A 24,270-nucleotide genomic window follows, 5' to 3' on the forward strand; every position below is an offset into this window, starting at 1 on the left:
ATGGATGCAAGCTGCCGTTTAAACCTAAAGAAGAAGAAGAAGAAGAAGAAGAAGAAGAAGAAGAAGAAGAAGAAGAGTCCAGGAGGAGCTAAAATAAGGTTTTTGCGGTGCGAGACGAATTAAGAGGAAAACAGCAACTACCGTAAGGTCCTACAGGATGTGAGAATGGTCTCTACGGTCACGAACAGCGACGTGAAGCAGGTACGTTTACTTTACCCTCAGAAGAACACATACCTTTGGTAGAGTCATGGTAAAATAGTTATCGCTCTAATCATTGTTTCGGGATTTGTCTTTTTGTTTCTCCTTTTCAACATTTTCTTCTACGTCACGTTTATAGTAATACTGAATATGCCGAGTTGTACCGAAAAAAAGGCGGAAGTTGTATGTACATTGTTGTTGACTGCTCGGCAGCCGTAAATTAAGGTCTACTTCATATAATTGTGTTTCTATGTGTCAATATAGAATTATAGATTGGCCCACATGGGTATTTGCATGTGACACGATTAGCCTTCTACAACAGGAATTACGAGAGAAACTCAACAACTCGGAGAAAGAAGGGTAAAGGAGAAAAAAAGGTACAACTTAGGTGATTGTTTTAAAGGAAGGAGTATTATGTATTTTCCAGGCACACAGTGACATTTTATAGCAGTCAAGTAACTATATTACCTTTAGTTGTTTTAAAAATGCTGTATAAATAACTTTAAAGAAATTTGATTTTATAATTTGACGCCTTGAGATTGGTCTATGTCTCTTTAAGAAGCTCCTAAACTTTCGGACACTCAGTGCTCCTCCATGATGCCCTTGGCAACCATTCTTAGGAGCACTGATGTTAGAAATAGTTTGTATGAAGATTGAGAAAGCTGCACTTTAACTGCATCAAAATTGTTTTAATTTTCACTGTGGTAACATACTGTAAGGATCTACAGAACCCTACAAAATTGAAAAAAAGTGTCTCTGTTCAAATATTTGGACTAACTGTAAGTCTCTAACCAAGATATTGGGGAGGTGAAGGGTAGGTTGCACAGTTTTGCAATTGATGCTACTATTGCCTTGGAGCAAGAAGGTTCAAATCCTGGCCCGGAGTCTTGCAAACATAAGTGTATTCGGACAATGGGTGTTGTTATAAAAAAAATTTAATTTTACATGTTTGTATCATGTTTCACAATTAAAAACAAAATCAAACGTTTGTTCTGCTTATATTGCGTGTTTTTTTTTTGTTTTGTTTTGTTTTTTTATGATTTAAGGTCCAATGTATCTCTGTGCTGTGTCAAAATAAAATCCATCCATACATCCATTTTCTTTACACCCTTGTCCCTTAGTGGGGTCGGAAGGGTTGCTGGTGCCCATCTCCAACTGACGTTCCGGGCGAGAGGTGGGGTCACCCTGGACAGGTCGCCAGTCTGTCGCAGGGCAACACAGAGTCACACAGGACAAACAACCATGCACACACACACACTCACATCTAGGGACGATTTGGAGAGGCCAATTAACCTGACAGTCATGTTTTTGGACTGTGGGAGAAAACCGGAGAAAGCCCATGCATGCACAGGGAGAACATGCAAACTACATTCAGAAAGACCGGGGCTGGGAATCGAACCCAGAACCTTCTTGCTCCAAGGCATCAGCTCTAAAATAAGATTAATAACTAAATTGCCAGATATGTGGTTGTGCTGAAATGTATATCCCCAGGTAACATCTAACTGACTCTGAAAGGTTTTGTGGTCAGATAAGTTTTAAATTGAGCTCTCTCGCTTTGACTTGACTCGCTGTGATGAAGAAATACTCAGAGAATGACCCAAAAACCATTGAGGGTACAAGACGACTTAAATCTGCATAAAATCATGCAGCATAAAATCTTACACCAGAACCACTGAGATGGTTTATAGTTCACAGTTGTTAAACTCAAGATACTCCTCCAGGATAAAGAAAGAAAAGAAAATCATGGCTATAGAATATGGTACCGATGCCTATCTACTCTCTAGATTTCTGTTTCATAAATATCTTTGAGAGAAGGGTGACTTTTTGAGTTTCTAAACAGCTGCCAGGAAACTTAAAGATTTAGAAATGTTTTCTAAGAAGCAGTGGGCCTAGACTTTACCTGAGATGTGTATAAACCTGCTGACCAAGTAAAGGAAATTTCTTAATGCTGTATTTGCCGACAATGTTTTTTATGTTTATCACCAAGTTCTTTCTAAATCATGCATTGCGTAAGTATATAAGCAATACCATTTTCACTTGGTAACAAGCAGATCAATTTGTAACGTCTACATAATGCTGTCTTTCTGGGTTTTTAGTTAATATTGTGTCTCTTTCACATCCCAGAAATAAAACTACCATAAAACAGCCTTCGTTAAGAGGTGAGCAGATTCACCTCATATTTTCAGTCTGGGATCTTCTTCCTGTCCCTTACAGAAAGATGTGGACCAGGCGGTGGTTGTTGCCGTGACTTTTACTGCAGTTTTTGAGCCAGAAACTGAAGATGGCAGCAGTATTTACAGGTTGGGTGTGGCTCTTCCATTGGTGCAGGTGAGAAGTCATGAACGGTGGTAATTAACTTTAAAACAATTTAAGTTTAATTGTTTCAGTCTCCATTACACTAGCCTACTGACCCATTTAAGTGTGAAATATGGATTTAAGGAAAAAAGTCCCCAACAATTTTATGCTCTTTCTGTCTTTGCTAGATGTTGCAGTGATTGTTTTGTGTTTTTTAATGAAAACATATAAATTCTCTTCTAAAATACTACACAAAAAGTTTGGAGTGACAAAGTGAAAACATCTTCTTTCTTGTTAAAAATGTTTACCTCCCATCTATCACAGCCTTAACTTTTCTTGCTCACCTTTGTAGGAGTATTTTCTATCACTCTTTTCTGCACTTTTAGGTTCTGTCAGGTTGGATTGTCAAGTGTCTGTTATTATTTGAGACAAATAGGAGAAATCTCAAAAACATAAAAAATACACTACTGAACACTACGTTTTACAGAACTCACATTTATCAGAAACGTATTGGTGAACCGCCAGGACTTTTTGGAAGACATTCTGTGGACTGACGAGACAGGAAGTGGACCCACAGAAAGTGGACCACCTTGTGTGTTCTGTTACATCTGACCTGAAATTAAAACAGCATTTCAGAAACGGAACATCATGCATGGTGACTGCAGTGAGAGGGTTTGGGGCTGCTTGCTTCTTCAAGCATCAGTTTGTGTTTGTTTTTAAAAAGAAAACCGACTGGTTTCCTTGACAGGAAGAAGATTGTAGTCGGGCTTTGGTGGGAGTTGACGATATATAGCTTTCCTCAGGTTCTGCAGAGAGTGAATGAGCGTCTGCTGGAGAAAAATCCAGCTGATCATCAGCTGTTTGATGTCATCTTGATCACTACGGAAAGCTGGCAGCAGCAGCAGAATTCCAGCATCATTAACAGCACCAGACATCACGGTAGTCTCACCTCAGCCTTACTCTTTCTACATCTCCACTGCAACACTCTGTTGACTTCTCTTTCCAAAGCCTTGTTGTTGCTGTGTTGTAGGTCTAGAAGTCAGCAGGTTCTGCTTTTCAACAGAGGAGGACTACATTGAGAGTCTCATGCAAAATAATGTTCAGCTCTTCCTTACAACAGATGGAAACGAAGCATTGCAAGCAACACAGCAGGGTCAGTAAGTCTTTTCTTTTATGGCATCTTCTGTCAGTCATTTCTAGAAGCCATATTAAAAACACAGAGTACACTACCAATAAGTGACGGACATTTCCGAACTGTAGCATTAACCATTAAAACTTCCATTTATCAGTGTAACCTGGAGGCTGGTCTATCATTTAGTTTTGGATTAACGTGCTGTTATTGTGCTTTTGATTGGTCCAGGTGTGCCCTCAGCACTGCTGGATACAAACTTGGTTTCCTGTCCATCAGAACAGCTCAGAGTTTTATTCTGTGAGAAAGCCATCATCCAACTCAACATGGGTTCAACAGAAGCAAGCAAAAAATCAGCTCAGGTACAAACATTAACAAGTGTCTTTTTCAGAGCCTTTCAGGAAGTTTCAAACTCACTCAACTTTTTCATATTTTCCTGCATCACTACCACAAGTGTGCGTGCGTGCGTTCGTGTGTGCGTATGTGTGTGTGTATGTGTGTATATGTGTATATATATATATATATATATAAAATATAAATTTGCCTGACAAACCTCTGAGGCCTTCACAGAACTTAGATTTTCTTTTATTTACCACTAAGGTTTTTTTTTTTTTGGTCAGTCTTATAAAACCCCAATTAAATGTGTTTTCATATTGTTTTTCACATTACAACCACAAGGGGGTGTGAGTAGACACTGTATGTTATCCTCAGTAGGTCTACCCAGATAACTGAGTTGAAAATTATTTATTTTTCTTCTTTTGTCTCTGCAGAACTTTTTAGCTCATTTAGGCCAGATGAGGCAGAAGTTTGGTGTGTTTGACAGCCCTCTTTGCTTCACTCTCATAACATCACATAGTGGCAAAGACAGCTGCTGCTGTGCCCTAAAATCACTTCGGTCCCTGGGCGTCAGCGTGGATGAAGCATACTGCCTGGGTGGGGCTCCGCATGCCCCCATCGTATCGCTGCTCCGACCTCACTTTCTGCTCAGCGATGGATTCAGTCTACTGGAGGGCTGATTGCCTCTTTACTTGGATGTCACAGAAACTTCAAGAACATTTTGTGAATATCACTTAACTCAACATTAGACAGTCAGTGAAATCTGGAAAGGTATATAAATGCAAAGGAGGCTTGACACAGCTGAACTGTGCTGCTTGATAAAACCTGAACTTCCACTCTGAATAAAGGATGGCTGTGATGCTACTCTTATTGGCTGTTTTTGATCAGGAGTATTGTTTTTCTTCAGGCAATAGTATCTCAGGCAGGAGGTGGAGAAGCTCAGTCTTTTCACATATCTGTGCTAATGCACAGATATGTGCATGTCGTGATACTATGTCGTGATAGTATGCTAATGCGTACTATCACGACATAGTGACAGTTTTAACAAATATTTAAAAATATGTAAAATAATAAAAGCTGGTCCTGAGTTCTTTAATAAATAAAGGCATTTATTTATTAATCTCATACAAATCAAAAGTTTACATATTGATTATAGTCTTTTAAAGCAAGAAGAGAAATCCCTATGTCATAGCGCTGAAAACATCTGATGGGTTAACTGAACATTTGGGTTGGCCTGTACGCTTTCTCGTTAGGCCATAATGACAATCGTTGCATTGAAAAAAAAAGGGGGGAAGACCATTCCAGCGGGGGAGTATGGGTGTGGCAGTATCATGATGTTGGTCTGTTTTGCTATAGGAACATCTGGTGAACTTCACACAATAGCATCATACAGAAAGAAGATTGTGTGGAAATATTAAAGCAATAAATAAAGACATCAGCCAGGAAGTTAAAGTTTGGGTTCATATTGGTCGTCCATATGGAATATGCATGGAGAGGTTACAAAGTGGCTTTAGGACAACAAAGTCAATGTTTTGATGTGACCATTTCAATGCCATGATGTCAATCCTGTAAAGAATTTGTGGGAAGATCTGAAATGGTGTGAGTGCGGTAGCCTATAAACCTGACTCAGTTCCAGCAGTTCTGTCTATAGAAATGAGTCATTATTGAATCAAGATATAGTGAGAAGCTTGAGGAAGAACACCTAAAAGGTCATACAGTTCAATGGCAATACTACCAAACAGTGAGCAAATATATGTAAACTTATGATTTTGAAGATACTGATAGATAAATAAATAGCATATTTCATCATTGTGGCAGTTAAATATTTTTGGAGATTTTGACTGAAAAACAAGAGGAGTTTCAGAAAATTCAAATTCATGAATGGAAAGTTCTCTTGTGATATTCTCCTTTCGTCCCCTTTTTTCACACTATTTTGTTGGTCTTAATAGATTATCCTTTTCTATTTCTGCTCAGTTAAAATTGTACCGATTTGTTGTAAGGTGTGCTTTGTTATATTGTTTTGTACCAGATTTTCAATAGAGATTCCATTTTTAAAAATATTGTGAAGATGAAACTATACAACAAATGTTTGCTATGTTATCTGAAATATAAAAATTAAAAAGTTCAATATTTCTTAAATGAACATAAATCTTATCGAATTATTATATAGAAGTTCAATATTTGATCGTTGTCAAATCTTTGATAAATTATCACATTGACTCGTTTATTTGAAAAAAAAAATACACGAGATGTTTTTTAGGGTCGTTTCAGTCCACCATGCATACCAAAAGATGGCGGTAATGTGCACCTAGCGTTTTTTGGCAACCGACAAATAACCCTAAAAGAGGAAGAAGAATTCTCTCATACCGCTCTAGAGGCGGGGCTGAACGTGCGTGAGCCGGGAGATTCGACTCCTGACCCGAGTGTTTACTGTCCTATGAACCGCAAATAATTTACAAAGTAACAAAAATGGAATTCTCTAAACTTAGCCTTTGCTAACCATGTGGTTACATAGTGGGATTATCCGGAGGTGGACCAAGTGCTGTTAACTGTGAGTGTTTGTATGTCTCCAACCGTTTTGCTTCTGTTTACAGCTACGCAACAACAGTTCATGCTAGCTAATTACCTAAACCAACAAACAGCAGAAATGTTTTAACAGTTCTATTACACTAATAGTACAATGAGCTGTCGTCAATTCTGCCTGTGTTTAACGTTATCGAGTGCGCAACATTTAAGGCAATGTTCGATAAAGGACTTTTATCATAACAAATCTTAGGTAGTTTCATCAAAAGTGCTTAGGGATATCAGATAAAAACATACAGAAAGCATTTAACAATATGAATTAGATGAGGCTGTTTAAAATGCAATGCAATGTTTCAGTATATGCAACTGCTCTCTTTGCAGTTTGCAGGCCTCGGTATGACCGCGGTGTTTAGTTCAGAGCTTAGCCGCCAGCACAGCGACAGCAGCGTGGAGCTTTATGAAGAGTATTGGTCTTAGTGCAGTTTTGGTTACAGTATACATATTTTACAATGCATCACGTAAAAGACGCTTTTCTGGGGCGTGTTTCCGGATGGTTCAATTTATGGAACCTTTATTTTAACTAGGTGATCAACAAACATATTGGCGCTAAACTGGCGGAACATAAAACTTGTTCAAAACGTCTGGTTCGTTTGTAAAAAAAAAAAAAGCAAAAAAACGGTCTTTTGTTTCGTTTAAAATGTAATCAGAGCCAGTCACCAGAGAAACGCTTTATTTTGACACAGACCATGGATCTACAATGTTGACCTGCTGAGAAAGAAAATACTAAGTTTGATCTGATGGTTTTAATGTAAGTAAATGAAGATTTATGTATATGAAAAGAATATTTAATTCATTAAGATTAAATTTACACACAGTACCAATCATTGTTTGCTGTTAACTTGGTTGCAATCTGATGATGGGAGTTCTGTTTTTGTATTTTGATTCGGTTTGTTCACAAACACATCTCAGGAAATTTGAATCAAATATCCGCGATTGGTTATCACAGTACGAAAAGTATTCAGACCCTCTTAATTTTTTCCACTTTGTTTCATTTTATTGATGTACTAAAATCAATAAAAATTCATACATGAGTGTTCATCTCATGAATGAAAGTGAGAACATGTTCATTCTCAGTGATTCCCCAAAAAAGATTGGAATCATCTTAAAAAAACTGAAATGTAGAAATTTTTGCAAATTTATTAAAAGAGAAAACAAATAATATCACATGGTCATGACTCATAAGTATTCAGACGCTTTGCTGTGACACTCATATTTAACTCATGCTGTACTTTTCTTCTGATCCTCCTTGAGATGGTTCTACTCCTTCACTTGGAGTCTGTGTTTAATTAAACTGATTGGACTTGGTTAGGAAAGGCACACAGCTGTTTATATAAGACCTCACAGTTCATGTCAGAGCAAATGAGGATCATGATATGGAAGGAACTGCCCAAGGAGCTCAGAGATACAATTGTGGCAAGAAACAGATCTGGCCAAGGTCACTAAAGAATTTCTGCAGCACTCAAGGTTCTTAAGAGCACAGTGGCCTCCATAATCCTTAAATGAAAGAAGTTTGGGACGAGCAGAACTCTTCTAGACTTGGCCCTCTAGCCAGACTGAACAATCAAGGGAGAAGAGCCCAAAGATCACTGCAGTAGGGAGATGGGAGAAAGTTCCACAAAATCAGCTATCACTTCAGCCCTCCAGCAGTTGGCAGAGTGGTCGGATGGAAGCCTCTCCTCAGTGCCAGACATCTGAAAGCCTTCAGAGAGTTCTCCAAAAAACACACGAAAGACTCCCAGACTGAGAAATGAGATTCTCTGGTATGATGAACTTTTTGGTGTTAATTCTAAGTGCTGTGTGTGGAGGAAACCAGGCACTGCTCATCACCTGCCCAATACAATCCCAATAGTGAAACGTGGTGGCAGCATCATGCTATGGGAGGCTTTTCAGCTGCAGGGACAGGACGACTGATTGCAACTGAAGGAAAGATGATTCGCCCAAGTACAGAGAGATCCTGAAGAAAACCTCTTTCCAGAGAGCTCAGGTCCTCGATTGGGCTGAAGGTTCACCTTCCAACAAGACATCAACCCGAAGCACACAGCCAGAATAACAAAGGAGTGGTTTCAGAACATCTCTGAGACCATTCCTGACTGGCCCAGTCAGAGTCCTGACCTAAACCCAACGGAGCATCTCTGGAGAGACCTGAAACTGGCTCCACCAACGTTCACCATCCAACCTGATGGAACTGGAGAGGATCCCCAAATCTTCCACTCAATACTGAGCAAAGAATCTGAATACTTATGACTGTGATATTTCAGTCTTCTTTTTCAATAAATTTGTTATGCATGTAGCTTAAGTTTTCTATTCAACCTATTTGATTTGGAAATCTTGCACTCGTCATTGATTTACTTGGGTAATGAAAACATACGGACTAAATCTAGCCATTAAGTATGTTCTCAAATTCTTATACATTACTTTGTTACATAGTTTAGATAGAGATAAATGATCTGTCATCATTTCTGTTTTTCTACTCTAAGCAGATGGAGGCCATGGAGATAGACTCGCCTGTGGTCCCTCCAGTTGCTGGTGCTGCGGTTGCAGCTGTTGGTGAGCCTGAGGATGTCGAAGCCCCTCTAGTCATCTCAGATTCTGGAAGCAGCACTGAAGTAGATGAAGATGATGATGCTGGAGAACAGCAGGCGGTTCAGGTTCCTTTTAGGCTTCCTGCCACCTGGGCCTTCAGTCAGAGGGCCGTAGATGGAGTCCCAGCTGTGCCTTCAGTAACCCAGGGGGTACCGATGAGGAGGTCACTCAGGTGGGGACCTTTCCCACCGTTCTTCTCCCAGATGTTGTGCTTCGTCCAAAGCATCATTGCGGGGTTGACCTTGTGTTTGTGCTCCAGACAGGGTCTCAGGGTCCATTACCCCAGCCAGACGGCAGCACCTTCCAGAGGATTCCCGGACTTCCTGCTCCGAGCACCAGCTGCCAGTACAACTCAGCCAGAGTCCGGCAGCACCACTGAGGCCAGTGAGTCCGAGTCTGAGGAGGAAACGGCAGAAAGCACAGCTGCTGGGGTGGAGGCCTCACTACATTTACCTTCTACTAATGCTGCCACCCAGCAGCCTCAACCAGAAGCAGTAGCAGCAGCGCCCAGTAAGACTGACAGAAATTCATCTTGATGGTGTTTGGTAGCATGTTGGTTGTTTTTGTTAAATTATATAGTATTATTTCTGATGATCAGTGTTTTAAATAACTTTTTATGACCTTGAAAGACTGTTTCTTCCTACTCGTCTAAGTCTTTGTAAAATATTGTAGGTCGTACTGAAGCTGTTTCAGCAGCAGCAAACGAGGCTGGGGGCTACGCTCAAATCCAAGACCATCAGGTACCATCAGGACCATCAGTAGTTTAGCCCTCCTGTTTACGTCTTAATATTTTGATTTAGTGATTTTTTTTTTTCTTTAAAAATTTGGAACATTAAGGAATGTAGGTATTAGTCGTCACATACAGGAATCATGGTTTATTTAATCCTTATAAAATGAAACAATTTCGTTTCCCCTTTGTTCAATTTATAGAGCCTTTATTTCCCTCATATCCCTGCAGTGTGTTAGATATTGAATGTTCTCTAATGCAGAAACTTTCTGATCGTAATATAAAGGATAACAAACAGGCGAAATAATTTTATGGGTTTAATGTGAAATTGTAAAGTATGAATTAAGAAAATATTATATCCTTTAGGCATTTATCAATTCAGTATCTGTAATGATGTAACTAAAGAAAAGCACAGACATCACAAGGATTCTTGGCATTAGAAGAAAAACTTAATCCTCCATATGAGAGGTTTTTTCTTTTTCACATGAAAAAACAAAAGAAAAGCACAGAATTTCTTGTAGAAGATTTATGTTGGTGTGCAATCACATTAGGCTTCTGTTATTCTATTACTGATGCTGTATAGTGAGAGATTAGGATATTTTACCTGTCTGTAAAATGTTAGTTAATTTTGGAGCACTTTTGTGTCCTCTGAAAAAGTACTAACAGAACAGTTGTGAACTCTAATGGACGTTAAGATTCACCAGAGTCTGAACAAATGCCACCACTACGGAATACAACTGTAGCATCAGATGTTTCACAAAAAGTCTACTGCCCATAACCACACAACAATTTTGACCCGCCTACAGCATCGGACCTCCACTAACTGTAACCATCTGACCTCCAGCCGATCCCTGCAGCCCCGTCTTCATCCCAGCCAAGCCGCAGTGGCGACAGCGAAGGTGAAACGTGCTCCATCTGCTTTGAGGTGTGGACCACAGCAGGCGAACACCGGCTCTCCGCTCTGCGCTGCGGACACCTCTTTGGCAACACGTGCATCAAGCGCTGGCTCAAGGGTCAGGGCTCGGCGGCTAAATGTCCACAGGTGAGCAGAAACATATCAGTCCCACTATGACGAAAATGTATTCTTTATGCCCCCCCCCCTTTATTTAATATGTTTTCTTGTTTTCAGTGCAACAAGAAAGCAAAGCATTCAGACATTGTGCTGCTGTACGCTCCAAAGCTAAGAGCCCTGGACAACTCTGAGCAGGAGAGCCTGAAGAGGTAGATATTAGCGCTGAAATGATTAATCATGATGAATCAATTATTGAAATAATCGTCAACTACTATAATCAACAACTAGTATTGATTGATTGTTAAACCGGCAATACAGACTCAAAAAAGGCTATTTGCTAGAAAAACAACATATTTAGAGCAGGAATTAAGCCAAAACTGTACAAAATATCAAAATACATTCTGTATTTAAGATAAACACATTTTTGTCTGTAAATGTTTTACCTAAAACTCCTCAAGTGGAAGTTTTAGCTTCAGTCGGATCAGAATCACTAAAGGAATGCTGGTATTGCATTTCAGGCAATACAACAAATGTTTATTTTCTTACGTAAATGTATTTATTGATTTATGTGTTTCATCTTTTAATGTAATTCTAATATTATATAAAAATATTATGAAAAAGCTTTAGAATGTGACACTTTGCTTTGGTCAGGAAGACCAATTAATCGTCAGAATAATCGGTAGAATAACTGAATGCTAAAATAATCATTTGATTATTAGTAGATTTTAACCAAATTTGCTTCCATGGTAACAGAACATGTCAGACTAGAAACAAATTAAGGTCTTAGTCGCCTTATTCAAAAGTATTTCAGTCCTACAGTCAGGAAGACGAGTCGTCTCTGAGCTCTTTCTGGTCGTTCTGAAGTCACAAATGGAGTCCAGATAGACCAGATATCCCACAGTTAGGATTTATTTCAGGTTGCTCCAAATACTGTTTTTTTTTTAAAGCAATAACAGTGGACAAACTTAGCGTAGCAGTCAGTTTCTTGATTATTTTGGTGTTGCTTTAGAAATATTTGCAAGGAATTTTCCATATTTTTTCATTTATTAAACTACTTCCAAAATCTATGTATAGAAGACAACAGATGAGAGAATCAAGAACTAAAGAGAGAACAACAAATTGGACACAAAAAATTTTTATTCTTCAAATAATTAATTGACTCCATTTTCGTTTCTTGCCATATTAATTACTTCACATCAAGGAAAGCTGAGGCAGTGTAAAAGTTAAGTCATGTAAACCAAATGCTTTTGATTTTTTTTTTTGCATAGGATTTACAATAAACTTACAAATATGCATCTATGAGAGGCCCCATCAGCCAAAACTTACAAACCCTCTCACATGTACTATCAAACCCTTACACATATAGCACATGTAAGAGAGTTTGTAAGTTTTGGCCCATGGGGCCTCTCATAGATTTGTCTCCCTCCATGTTGTGCTATGTTTCTATAAAGCTATGGTGTGTGTTTGTATTCAGGACTTTGGAGCAGGAGCATTCTCTGAGGAGAAAAGCAGAACTGGAGTCAGCAGAATACAAACTCAAGCTTCAGGTTGTCACCAGCAAATTTGGACAGGCACAGCAAGAGCTGCAGGTAGTACTGCCATTAGCTGTTAATCACTTCAGTCAGTTATTGTGCAGTTAATTGAAAATGCATCAACATGTATCTTTTAATCAATCAGAAAAAAATGTAGATTAAAACCTTTCTTTGTAGATGGACCAGAGCAAGCCAGCAGCATAAAATGTACAAGACCTAATCCACAAATGCATAAACAAGAGACATCACATGGTGTTTTTACACATCAGGCTGTTATAGGAGCCCAGTGAGCTGATGACTCTGTTCTTTAACATAGTCTTGAATTGCCTCAAAGTTATAAGAGATTATCATTTTATTATTCCCGGTGATGAGAACAGAGAGTTTCACTGCCTTTTGGCCCAGTTCATTTCTGACTCAATTATCCATCAGGGGAAGAGTGATGAAAGGAATCAGGTGTTCGAAAGGTTAGTACCGTATTTTCTGGACTATAAGGCACACCAGATTATAAGGCGCACTCAATTATGGCGTCCATTTCTGTATTTAACCCATACATATGGCGCACCGGATTATAAGACACATGCTAAAACATACGGTCAACAAAAAAAAAAAAGGTAACGGAAACAAAACAGTAAGTTTAGTTGAACTTTATTCGACTATGTAACAATACACTCATATTACTTTTTATTCTTCTTCCACAAATTCATGAAAGTCCTCCTCTTCTATGTCTGAATTGAACAGCTGGGCAATTTCGCCATCAAACATGCCAGGTTCCCTCTCATCATTGTCGGAGTCAGTCTCGTTGCCAGGTGGCTGTTCAGCAATGATGCGGCTTTCGCGAAAGCTCGGACAACAGTTAAGGCAGAAACATTAGCCCAGGCATCCACAATCCATTCACACATGGTGGCGTAACTCGCCCGGCGCTGCCTCCCCGTCTTGGTAAACGTGTGTTCGCAGTCTGTTATCCATCGTTCCCACGCCACTCGCAAGTTCTTTTTGAACGCCTGTTTACACCAATGTCCAGCGGTTGGAGTTCTTTTGTTAATCCTCCCGGAATGATGGCAAACTCATAATTAGTTTGCTTCACTTCCTTTTTCACAGTAGCAGTGAGATAGCCGCGCATGGAGTCGCAGATGAACAGGGACGATGATGCGTGTAAAAACCTATCTGGTTTTTACCGGAGTCGTATGCTGCAGAACTCGGACAACAATTCTCTGATTGGTTTATTGCTGCTGGCGTACGTACTTTACGTATTATGTAATGTCCTCTGATTGGTTTATCGCTGCCAGCGTATGTACTGTACACTTTACGTCTCTGTGTCAGGGACAGATTTTGGAATTCAGTGCACACATAAGGCGTACCGGATTATGAGGCGCACTGCTGATTTTTGAGAAAATGTAAGGCTTTTAGGTGTGCCTTATAGTCTGGAAAATACGGTAAAAGGAATCAATCGATACAGAATCAGTGATGGATTACAAATTTTTGTTTCAATGAGTTTTTCTTGCAGCAAGGAGAGACCTTCAAAAGTACTTTATTAATCCCAAAGGGAAATTAAATGTTACAACTCATATTCATTCAAAATTCTTCAGTTATAGTAGATGGTGGTGACAGGTTGCAGTCTGTATTACAGAAAACAAGTTAAAAGTTCATAGGTCAGAGCATTCTCTGATTCTGCTTTACACACACCTGTTTGTGTAAAGAGGCATCCATGTGGTTTTGCAGCGTTGCGAAGAAAAAGAAAAACAGACTAGAAGATGACAATTCTCAACTCATACACAGGAAATGAACTTATGAATGCTGCAAATGTTGAGCAAAGTAAACTTTCCCAGTCAAACCTCATCCTGCTCAGCTAGACTATCTGGAAACATAAGACAAAACAAACAATAAATGAGCAAATAACAAATTAAAAACAGAGTAACCAATAAAAGTGAAATGATCAATATGATGAGTAAAAATACAAAATGTATGAGTAGATAAGTACCAACAAGGAGCCTTTTAACAGGGTATGAGAAACTCATGTTTCTAAAAGAGAAACCCAATTTAGGTTTTAGCTTAGAAACCAGTTTGTCAAACTTTTTCAATTCTATAAATAAGCAGTAGCCCAGTTTTTAAGCTGCGTGTCTGGTAAAAACCTAACCTTGATCAGGTTTTGAACTATGTACTCAACTCTGCCTCATCTGCATGTTTTTGTAGGAGCTGAAGACCTTGATGGCCCAAACTGGAAGAAGTTCGGCTCCACCCTCTTCCTCCTCCTTTAGCTCCTCCTCCATGTTCAGCCTGTCTCAGAGGGCAGATGGCTCAAGGGCAGCTCAGTACAGCTTCTCTAAGGCAGTGCTGGTGTCTCAGACAGGCGGCTGCAGAGTTCTGTCCTACTGTGAACCTCTGTGCTGCATGCTGGCCTCACAGCCCTCCCCTCACTCTACTCTAGTGCCTGGTAAGCTGGAGTTTTATTTCCATCTTGTATCAGGAGTTAATTTTACAGAACTTTTTACTGCGTCTGCTTCTTTTAGCGTTTTATTTCTCTAGGGTCTTTGTCATCCTAAACAGATTAATTTGATTATTTTTTTTAAATCTGCTGCAGTTCCTGTATGAAGCCAATAATTGTGACAGCTCTCAGACATTTATCATGATGCCACCTGTCAATCATTCCAAATGACCAATCAATTTGTCCTTACCTGGAGGAAATGAATCTGTTTACCTTTATGAATGCGCTGCAGTCAGAGAGATTTGTTGGAAAATAATCTGAAGAAATGGTGAAACGTTGTCGGTAGGAAATGTAAAAGATGGATAAAGGCCTATGGTCGACATCATGAACACTACAGCGATCGACGGTGTAACTAAAACATTTTCATCTGTATGAAGGCGTTAGTCATCATTACATCGTATGATTAATGGTTAAATTAAAGATGAATGTGTCAAACTGAGTCTAAAACAATAACTATGTGCTGTGGCCACAAATGGGCACAGTTTATTAGTAAAGCAGTAACCTTCCAGGCATGTGATACAAATATTCATAAACAACCTGACAGACATGATGAAAACAGTTCACATATGTGCTATTAGTAATTTCTCACTTGCTTTTGCAAGTTCAAAATGTGCACAACACAACTGTGACTCATAGATAAAGACAGAAAACACGACTGGTCAATTATTTTGGAAGATTAAAAAAATATAATGATAAACTAGATTACAAATATCCTTCAGCAATGCTGATTTTGAGCAACAGGGCAACCTAATAATTCCATCGCATATGTGGTACAGCACATTATATTTGCTGCATGTTCCACAAAGATGCAGTTGGACTGCAAAAACACACACAAAAAATTCTCACCATGATTAAACTTTGATATTTTACCATGTTATTTCACAAAGAAAAAATAATTTCAACAGCCACCAAAGAGCAGAAAACCACCACATAACCAAAGGAATGTTGAAGATGAAACAAATACAATGAGTCTTCACCTTACAACCGTGTTTGTCAGACGTTTGGTCTACACTTTTATGGGTTTCAAGTTAATCGTCGGGGTTGTATGTCTTATTTTTTGTTTTAAGTTTGTCCCCGGAGTCGACATTCAAAGCATTAGACTAGGGCTGAGGAATGACATGGAAGTGAAGGTATTTTTCTGGTGTATCTGTTCAGGTTGTGGGGTGAAGAAGGTGAGCTTGGTGAACATGAAGGCCAGTCAGTACGTTCCTATCCACAGCAAACAGATAAGAGGTTTGTCGTTCAGCAGAGAGAACAACAGCCTGCTGCTATCTGCTGCACTGGACAACACCGTTAAACTGACCAGGTAAGAACAAGGAGGGCGGTCTCTACGGTGCTGTGCAAGTAAGCAGTGGTGACCTCTCTAGCAGATTTATCGGGATTAACAAATGATTGACTGTGGCCTAAAAGGGATTTTGATTAAAGATGCTATACAAAACACTGAAGCTGAATTGGATGATTTCAGAATGTGTTGTTAATCTACTGAAACGAAAAAGTATCCTAGAGGAAGAGAGGTGACTGAAATCTGGTATTTCCATGGTTACATCAGGGTGTTTTGTTTTGATCTGTGAAGAGTTAAACGGATGATGTCAAATTCAGCTTTCCAGATGAGAAAACATGACACAGATTTAAAACTGACAGTCCAAAATCACAATTGCATGCAATCACCTTTTTGGACTTGTTCAGCAGAACACTATGTGGTAGAACAAGCACTCTATTATCCAAGTATACTTGGATTTAAAGATGGTGTCTCAGACAGGCGGCTGCAGAGTTCTGTAAATTTTTAAATCATTCACTATAGTGAATAATTCTGGGGCTTTAGCTGAAACATAAGGCACAAAGTGTTGGGGAATCCAGACAGAGCTGAAACTCTGCAGTACTTGTTTTGCAGCTTGCTTACCAACACGGTGGTTCAGACCTATAAGGCGGATAAACCTGTGTGGAGCTGCTGCTGGTCTTTGGACAACAGCAACTACATCTACGCTGGTCTGAGCAACGGCTCCGTGCTAGTTTACGACACCAGGGACACCAGCACGCACATTCATGAGCTGGAACCTCTTCGCTCCAGGTAAAAACTCACTAAAAACACTTGACAAGCATTACAACTCTTTCTGCAGTGAAACCATCATTTTTGATGGTTCAGTAGAAATTGGCATCTGCACATTAGGACACAACTGACTGTCTCGTATTCAGTCTAACATCTGGGATCTCTGGTGTTTTAGGTGCCCAGTGGCGTCGTTGTGCTACATCCCTCGTGTGGCGTCCAGCTCTTTCCCCTGTGGTGGGCTGATTGCTGGCTCACTTGAGGGTGCTTGTTTCTGGGAGCAGGAGAATGAGACCACCTACAGACCCCACATTCTGCCTCTAGAGAGTGGCGGCTGCACAGACATCCAGGTGGAGACTGAGAGCAGACACTGTCTGGTCACATACCGGCCTGGTAAGACCCGCATTCACACTGTCATAATTGGACAGTAGCAGTAGCAACTGTGGACAGCTTGGATTGTGTTGTTAACGCTGAACCAATCCAACATACTGAGCATCCATGCAGTGAAATCAGCAAGGAATAGTTCCTGTTTACCAGTAAGAATTCTGTAGCAGAACCTGGTTCTTCAGTGTTGGTGGCCGTCTTCCAGGACCGATAAGACAGAACAGACATGAAAAGAAAACAGAGACACTGATTCAGGAGATCTCTCTCTCTCTCTCTCTCTCTCTCTCTCTCTCTCTCTCTCTTTCTTTTTCATCCTCTGAGCTCGGGTCCTCTACCAGAGGCCTGGGAGCTTGAGGGTTCTGCGCAGCATCTTGGCTGTGCCTAGAACTTCACATTTCTGGACTGAGATGTCTGATGTTGTTCCTGGGATCTGTTTTAGCCACTGCTCCAGTTTGGGGGTGACTGCCCCGAGGGCCCCGATGACCACAGGCACCACTGTGGTCTTCATCTTCCAGGTCTTTTCCAGTTCCTCCCTGAGGCCCTGGTATTTCTCCAGTTTCTCGTGCTCCTTTTTCCTGATGTTGTAGTCACTTGGTATTGCTACATCCACCATAACGGCTTTCCTCTGTTTATCCACCACCACAATGTCCGGTTGGTTTGCCATTACTATTTTGTCTGTCTGGATCTGGAAGTCCCACAGGATCTTAGCTCGGTCATTCTCCACCACCTTCGGGGGTGTTCCCCACTTTGATCTCACAGCTTCCAGTCCATATTTTACACAGATGTTCCTGTACACTATGCCTGCCGTTATGTCGTTCCATGTACGCTTTCCCTGCCAGCATCTTGCACCCTGCTGTTATGTGCTGGACTGTCTCGGGGTCCTCCTTGCACAACCTACACCTTGGGTCTTGCCTGGTGTGGTAGATCTGAGCCTCTATTGCTCTGGTGTTTAGGGCCTGTTCCTGTGCAGCCTGGATGAGAGCCTCTGTGCTGTTCTTGAGTCCAGCTTTTTCCAGATGAAGTGATAGCTGACTGGATAGCTGAATTGGAAAGTCATCAGTCTTTCACCCGGGAGACCCAGGTCCGAATCCAGGCTGGGGCAAAAGATAAAAGATACAACAGTGAAATTGAGCTATCCAGTGTGGGTCCTTAGGCAAGATCCTTTGAGCTATATAGCCTACCTCATACCATGAGAGACATTGATAAGTACGACATGCCTGCTCAGACGTCGCCCGGCCAAACAAGGTCTGCGTCAGATGCTGGGGAACCAGAGCACCTTGATGAAAAATGGGCTATTGGAACAAGACGGAAATGGGCGAGAGGTGAAAACTTGGATCTGTTGGAATACTACTACTCAAGTAACCTTAATCAGAGAGGCTATTTTATATTTTACATATTTGCTAAAACTCATGTTGTGACTGTATGGTGTGAGACAGGTAAACCGTGAATAAATCAAGTTTCTCTGCTTTTTCCCAGTGCCAACTAGAAACATACAATCAGAACCAGGAGGTGGGTCTTAGCGCTGTCAATCAAGCTTATATACTCGCTACTCCCTCACTCCCTGCCTCTCTGTTACACTACAGTTTCTTCTTGATAGCCAAGTCTGTTGTGAATTTTCAGGCTAGTTAGCATGACTGCAGATGAACAGTTTTTGTTGAAGGGTAAGATGTTTCTCCACCATTACATCATTAGCACATTGAGCTGCGTGTACACAGTGTGACTGGCAGCGCTAAAACCCTTCTCCTGGCTCTGATTGGTTGTTTGTCACAGGAAGCGGTGCAGTTCTTCAGACGTCAGCAGTAGAACAGGGAGAAGGTTTAGGAGCTCAATTGTTTCACAAATTATCTGTCTCACATCATACTTTCACGAGTTAGTGACTGTTATGTGTTTAAAAAACTTTTTTTTTTTCCTTAAAAGATACATCCTGCAGCTTAGAAGAAAAGTAAAAAGTTATTGGCAGCAGTTGTAGCTCCTTTGGAGGCTTCATCTAGGAGAGAAACACAGCTAAGCTGATGAGTTCTGAGGCAGATTTGGAATTTTTAGCTCATGCAATAAAACCTCACTCATTCTCTACGACTAGATAAGAGATGGGGTTAAAGAGGGTCACTTAATGTTGACGGCATGCATTGTTACCCTGAAAGTAAAACAGTTTTAGGTCTTTGTTGTATTCCCTTGTATCCCCTCACTTCAACTACAGTCGGCTCACTACAGAGCTGCATGTATGCTCCTGCTCCAAACTGGTTGTGTTGCTTTGGGCCTGACGGTTATGTTTCTGAACCTTGGGGCTGTTTATGTCAGTAAATGTTGTCCACGCTGCAGGACGCTCCCATCAGACTCTACGATGCGTCCTGATGGCGCTGACTCGTGCGCCTCAGCTAGACTCCAGTCAGCTGCCCAGCTGCTCCTGCTCCCCTGTGCAGACATTCAGCGCTGGCTCATCCTGCAAACTGCTGACCAAGAACACCATCTTCAGGCATCCAGAGGGTCGTGGGATGTTGGTATGTGCTGGGGACGAGGCCTCCAACTCCACCATGGTAGGTCCTGTGTACACTTAATTTTTGTTTTTTCTATACCAGGCTATTTTAAGAAATGTATATATTTCAGTTCAACATTTGTGGATTAATGACCTCAACTTGATTATAAATGAGTTGCACTACCAAGCAACTAAATTTTGATCCATCTCATCTTCCTAATGCACTGTTTGCTCTGCACCTCCCCAGGTGTGGGATGCAGGAAGTGGCTCTCTGCTTCAGAAGCTTCCAGCTGACCTACCAGTGTTGGACATCAGCCCCTTTTCTGTGAATGGAGAGAACTTTCTGGCCTCTCTCACAGAGAAGATGGTGAAACTTTACAAATGGGAGTAAAGGAGAACATCTTGACTTTGTTCCAGTTGCAGTCAGACCACAACGAAAGTGACTAGATTGAAATGTTGGACATTATATGCTGCTAAATATTTTCTCTAACAGATTACTGGCTGAGTCAAGTCAGAACATCTTCCCTGTTCCTTTTTTTTTCAGGTAAAACTGAAAATTTATGTTGGTGTGATAAGATTGTTTAAAAACCAGGTTGTGTGAAAGTGATGCACATTACCTCAACTGAGTCTCCTCCAGAGTTCTGTTTTAGCTCCTCAGCTACAGATACGCTTGTGGGTCATGCTCTTCTGTTCTGGGTCTGATGAAAGGAAAAACTTTGAGAAAATATTTGTCCTGCTGTTCTCGAAATTATGCAGATCACTGACAAACCCATTAGATGCATTACTGCTAAGCAACTACCATCAAAATCAGAAACATGTCCATTACAGATGAAAACAACTTCCTCACCGTCTTTCTTTCAGTTGATCTAGTCTGACATATAAGGCTGCTGTGTTTACGACACCCACTGTTGGATTAGAAATATATTTTTATCTGCAGTTGCTTAATTATACTGATTATAAATTATGAATTCAGTTGACTTAAATTGAAAATGGGCACCAGAATTGGTAAAGGTTAACAATACCTGTACAGGTTTTTTAACCTGATATTAAACCATGTCAGTTTATGTTCAGAACCTCAGAGAACATTTCTAAAGCCAGATATCTTGATGTTCACTCCAACATTTAAACAGAACCGAGACATAAAGACCTGGGGCTGGAGGTGTTAGCTCATAGTGCCACTTCAGCATTCAAACCGGAAGAGGAAGAAAATCAAAGTCGAATGTCAACATAGAGATAAAATCCGTTTTTCCAAGAAATTGTGATCATTATCAATTCATTTCTAACTGGTTAAACTGAGTTGTTGCAAAGGTCTGTTTGTACACACATTCATCACACAGAAACTTCAAGTGCCAAAGGAATACCAGTCTTATCAATCAAACTTCTATTTTTAAGGAAAGTTATATGTATATTTCTTACCAGCTGTTTGTGTACAACTTCGGAGTTAATAAAAAACATTTTTTTTATTTTTTTTTTATTTTATTATTCTGTCGTTCAGAATTGTCTGAGTTTGTGTTTTGTGAAGTCTTACAGGCTCTTTGACAGCATTGCTGTCTAGACATATTTTTTTCTTAACACATTTAAAATTCAGGACTTACCCAGTGAGTTAGTCATGAGTTGTTTTTCTTATTTTTATCATAATACATTAAATATGTTAAGTCCCTTCTCCCTCCAAGCATGTAGTCCTAGAAGCCAGCTGTTATCTGTAGACTATTCCTAGGTTGGGACTATCTACATTAGGAAACAAATTGTCCTAAAATTGAATGTATATCTTTGTATTATTTTACTAACTCACAAGAAATGTAATTTTAAGGACAAATTTCAGATTTATACAAAAATAAATGATGGAATTAATCATACAGAAAGATTTAACCAGAGGTGCAAAAAGAGGATAGCAGCATACGCTATGTGACTTCACACTATGTTTTCTAATACTTTAGGTCCATCAAACACAGCTCTAGATATCTGCTGATCTTGATGAGTCTGAAGTCGTTCAGTGAACTTGCAGCTTATCACACTTGGAGCTCTTTTATTGGTTAAAGTAGATTAGAGTGTCATATTCCTCAATGAGTTTACATTAACCGTCATTTAGATATGTTATCACATCATGGTGTATAAGCCGCTACTGGATAACTCGGTCAGTACAGTTTATCAGGTCCACGGCCTGTTGTTCCTAGGAAATGTTTGATAAGCCCCAACTTTACAAACATTTTCTCTTCTTTTATACCATTACCATTTCAATGTAACGTGTTGGGGGTGGGGGTATTATTATTTTACTGGAAATCAATTTTTTTTTTACCTGTGTTTGCAGGAAAGTTTAAAACAGGCCGTTGTATATCTTATTATGGATAAAGCCATGTTGGAGGAAATTGCCACTGCTGGCACATTGATCAACTAAATTTGGTGTGTGTCATGTTCTCACTTCACCTCAGACATTTTATATATTAAATTGAGACACACAATATACATTTTGAGCTAAAATAAAATCAGGAAAATTTCAATATTTTTTCCTCAATCATATCAGAATATGGAACTCGATTCATTATATATAAAGTGAAATATTTCTATAATTTTGATTGTCATGGCTTTAGGAATAATGAAACCCCAGAATTGAATGTCTTGTAAAATTGAAATATTACATAAAGAGCAAACAAAATTAATATAAAATTATGTTCATGTATATGCATATGGTTGGGCTCCTTGTACATGAATGATTGCATCAAGTTTTTTTTTGTCTGTTTACAGCAAAAGTCTTGATATGAGTAATAGACTAAAAATATATATTAACAGTTCTCAATGGATTTGCCAAAAACATTACATTTGCAATCTAATTTATCACTGAACATTTGACAGAAGTATGGTTCATAAAACTAGAGCCACTTTTTACTTCCTCTGAAATGACCAAATTAGAATCGAATAAAACACTCCAGTGAAAATAGAAGTCAAAAAACATTACATGCATAAAGATCACCTGTGATTTAACTTGTTAATTTTCCAATGTGAGAAAACTTTCTGGAGAGGGGAATAAAAAAATCACTGCAGTTTTGTATGAGAAATCTTTGATGTCTTAAATCAGTCAAAACTAGGTCACTGACTTTAGATCTGATAAACATTATCCATGCAGACTAACGTTTTGTTTTATCTGGAAGAAGACATTTATTAAAGTCTCTTAGTAAAGCTGCAGAAAACAGTCGTTCAAATTTTAAAATTGTGATTAGAATATTACTTTACTGTATTTATGTCCACCGGCGAGATACCAGCTAATATTAGCTGCAGTGCTTGGTGTAATACGGGGTTCAGCCCCGCCATAAAGGCTGAGATATAGTTCCAGTCCAAACGTCCAGCAGGACTCCATACAGTAGTCTGCTGCATGGCAGTTCTCAGATGTCCAGGAATCAGGATCAGCGGACACTTTAGTGCCGTCAGTGCCCAGGTGGTAGAAATCGTCCTGTCCTTTTTCGCTTCTTTATCAACTATCATTGGCTGGTGATGAAGGAGGGACGTCATCTGATCGGCAGGACAGGTCTGAGCTGAGGTCAGAGGTCAGACGCACCGCAGCGAGGCTCAGACAGAGGAAACGGAAAGAAGCAAATAAGAGTCAATATGGGTTTGTTCGTCTTTCTGGTTTTTTTTTTTTTTCATTTTACACAAAACATTTTCCATATAACTTTTCTTTCTTTTCATCTTATTATTTTTTAGTGCTTATTATCCAACATTTTAAGAAGTCATAAATCATTTCCTTAAACACATATAAACATGAAACATGTTAAAAGCTGTAGTCTCTTTTATCCTGTCCAATATTAACCTTTAAAATGTAGAATGCAAGTTTATGTTAACTTCATCTGAGTCACGTCTCACCAGAGAACAATGGATTTCTCTAGATTTGTTGATCTCAGTGCTGCAGACTGTGAAGTCAGCGGGCAGTCCTCCTCTCAAGGCCTAAGAGAGACATGAGGCTGGATAATGTCCTGGTCAGTACCTTACTTTGACCGCTGACCCCTCCAAATAGACAGCCAAGGATCATTTCACCAAGTTGATGTTATACTCTGATTACAACACAATACATTACACATAGTTCTCTGAGGAGAATTTTATTATTTAGTTTTATTTTCCAGCTTCTCCTCCTTCAGGAAAGTCATGATTCCACTTTTAGCATACAAAGAAGTTGTTACCATGTTTTTATTTCAGTGAGACCTCTTTACTGATTTTTCTTTGAAAATGTAGGAATGCTCAAAAAGAAAAACAAAACAAACACCAGTATTTCTTAAAACATATTATTTCTCACTTGTAAGGTTTAAACTTAATTTTTAGTAACATTAAAAATAATTTTGCATGAACTGATTTTGTACAGGAATTCAATTTCTTTTATGGTTTTACTTAATGTGTCCCAAACTGCATGCACATGTCTCTACCATTTCATCAATTTGGTCTCCAAGACAAACGTCTTTTTGGGGTGTGGTAGAGTCTGATCATGCTGAGGATTTCTCCTATTTGT

At 39.6% G+C, this 24,270-nt stretch overlaps 2 protein-coding genes across 7 annotated transcripts; both read left to right on the forward strand.

The window, feature by feature from the left end:
- The first annotated feature begins 43 nt into the window (after positions 1 to 43).
- LOC103465655 (cytosolic 5'-nucleotidase 1A) lies at positions 44 to 4,822 on the forward strand. 3 transcript variants are annotated; one of them, XR_014087740.1, is made up of 6 exons: positions 44 to 201; positions 2,413 to 2,526; positions 3,297 to 3,432; positions 3,524 to 3,650; positions 3,854 to 3,984; positions 4,393 to 4,529. XR_014087740.1 is itself a non-coding variant. In XM_081607576.1 (6 exons), exons 2-6 carry the CDS (start codon positions 2,480 to 2,482, stop codon positions 4,636 to 4,638), a joined length of 738 nt encoding a protein of 245 aa, XP_081463702.1. In that variant the 5' UTR covers positions 44 to 201; positions 2,413 to 2,479; the 3' UTR covers positions 4,639 to 4,822. The 3 variants fall into 3 exon arrangements, 2 of the variants coding, with proteins under 2 accessions (XP_081463702.1, XP_008408897.2); XM_081607576.1 differs by having other exon boundaries at positions 3,242 to 3,432; positions 3,524 to 3,646; positions 4,393 to 4,822; XM_008410675.3 differs by having other exon boundaries at positions 3,524 to 3,646; positions 4,393 to 4,822.
- Positions 4,823 to 6,309: 1,487 nt separating this feature from the next.
- Positions 6,310 to 21,241, forward strand: rfwd3 (ring finger and WD repeat domain 3). 4 transcript variants are annotated; one of them, XM_017305507.2, is made up of 13 exons: positions 6,310 to 6,509; positions 9,019 to 9,296; positions 9,384 to 9,634; positions 9,797 to 9,864; positions 10,696 to 10,893; positions 10,981 to 11,072; positions 12,338 to 12,452; positions 14,586 to 14,826; positions 16,033 to 16,183; positions 16,769 to 16,945; positions 17,100 to 17,314; positions 19,625 to 19,839; positions 20,026 to 21,241. In XM_017305507.2, the coding sequence occupies exons 2-13, from the start codon at positions 9,022 to 9,024 to the stop codon at positions 20,167 to 20,169; spliced, it is 2,142 nt and encodes a 713-aa protein (XP_017160996.2). In that variant the 5' UTR covers positions 6,310 to 6,509; positions 9,019 to 9,021; the 3' UTR covers positions 20,170 to 21,241. The 4 variants fall into 4 exon arrangements, with proteins under 4 accessions (XP_017160996.2, XP_008408896.2, XP_081463700.1 ...); XM_008410674.3 differs by having other exon boundaries at positions 9,022 to 9,296; XM_081607574.1 differs by lacking the exon at positions 6,310 to 6,509 and adding an exon at positions 7,271 to 7,289 and having other exon boundaries at positions 9,022 to 9,296.
- The last annotated feature ends 3,029 nt before the right edge of the window (positions 21,242 to 24,270 follow it).

The sequence above is a fragment of the Poecilia reticulata genome, chromosome 6, assembly GCF_904066995.2.
Source record: "Poecilia reticulata chromosome 6, P_reticulata-male-v2, whole genome shotgun sequence".
Taxonomy (NCBI): domain Eukaryota; kingdom Metazoa; phylum Chordata; class Actinopteri; order Cyprinodontiformes; family Poeciliidae; genus Poecilia; species Poecilia reticulata.

Bases quoted from the DNA above. Each gene is read 5' to 3' on its own strand.
- LOC103465655 (XM_008410675.3), top strand. From the start codon at position 166: ATGGTCTCTACGGTCACGAACAGCGACGTGAAGCAG. The intron at 2,527-3,296 runs GTGAGAAGTCAT...AGCTTTCCTCAG, and splicing joins TGGCTCTTCCATTGGTGCAG to GTTCTGCAGAGAGTGAATGA. The intron at 3,433-3,523 runs GTAGTCTCACCT...GCTGTGTTGTAG, and splicing joins TAACAGCACCAGACATCACG to GTCTAGAAGTCAGCAGGTTC.
- rfwd3 (XM_017305507.2), top strand. From the start codon at position 9,022: ATGGAGGCCATGGAGATAGACTCGCCTGTGGTCCCTCCAGTTGCTGGT. The intron at 14,827-16,032 runs GTAAGCTGGAGT...GTATCTGTTCAG, and splicing joins TCACTCTACTCTAGTGCCTG to GTTGTGGGGTGAAGAAGGTG. The intron at 19,840-20,025 runs GTAGGTCCTGTG...GCACCTCCCCAG, and splicing joins AGGCCTCCAACTCCACCATG to GTGTGGGATGCAGGAAGTGG.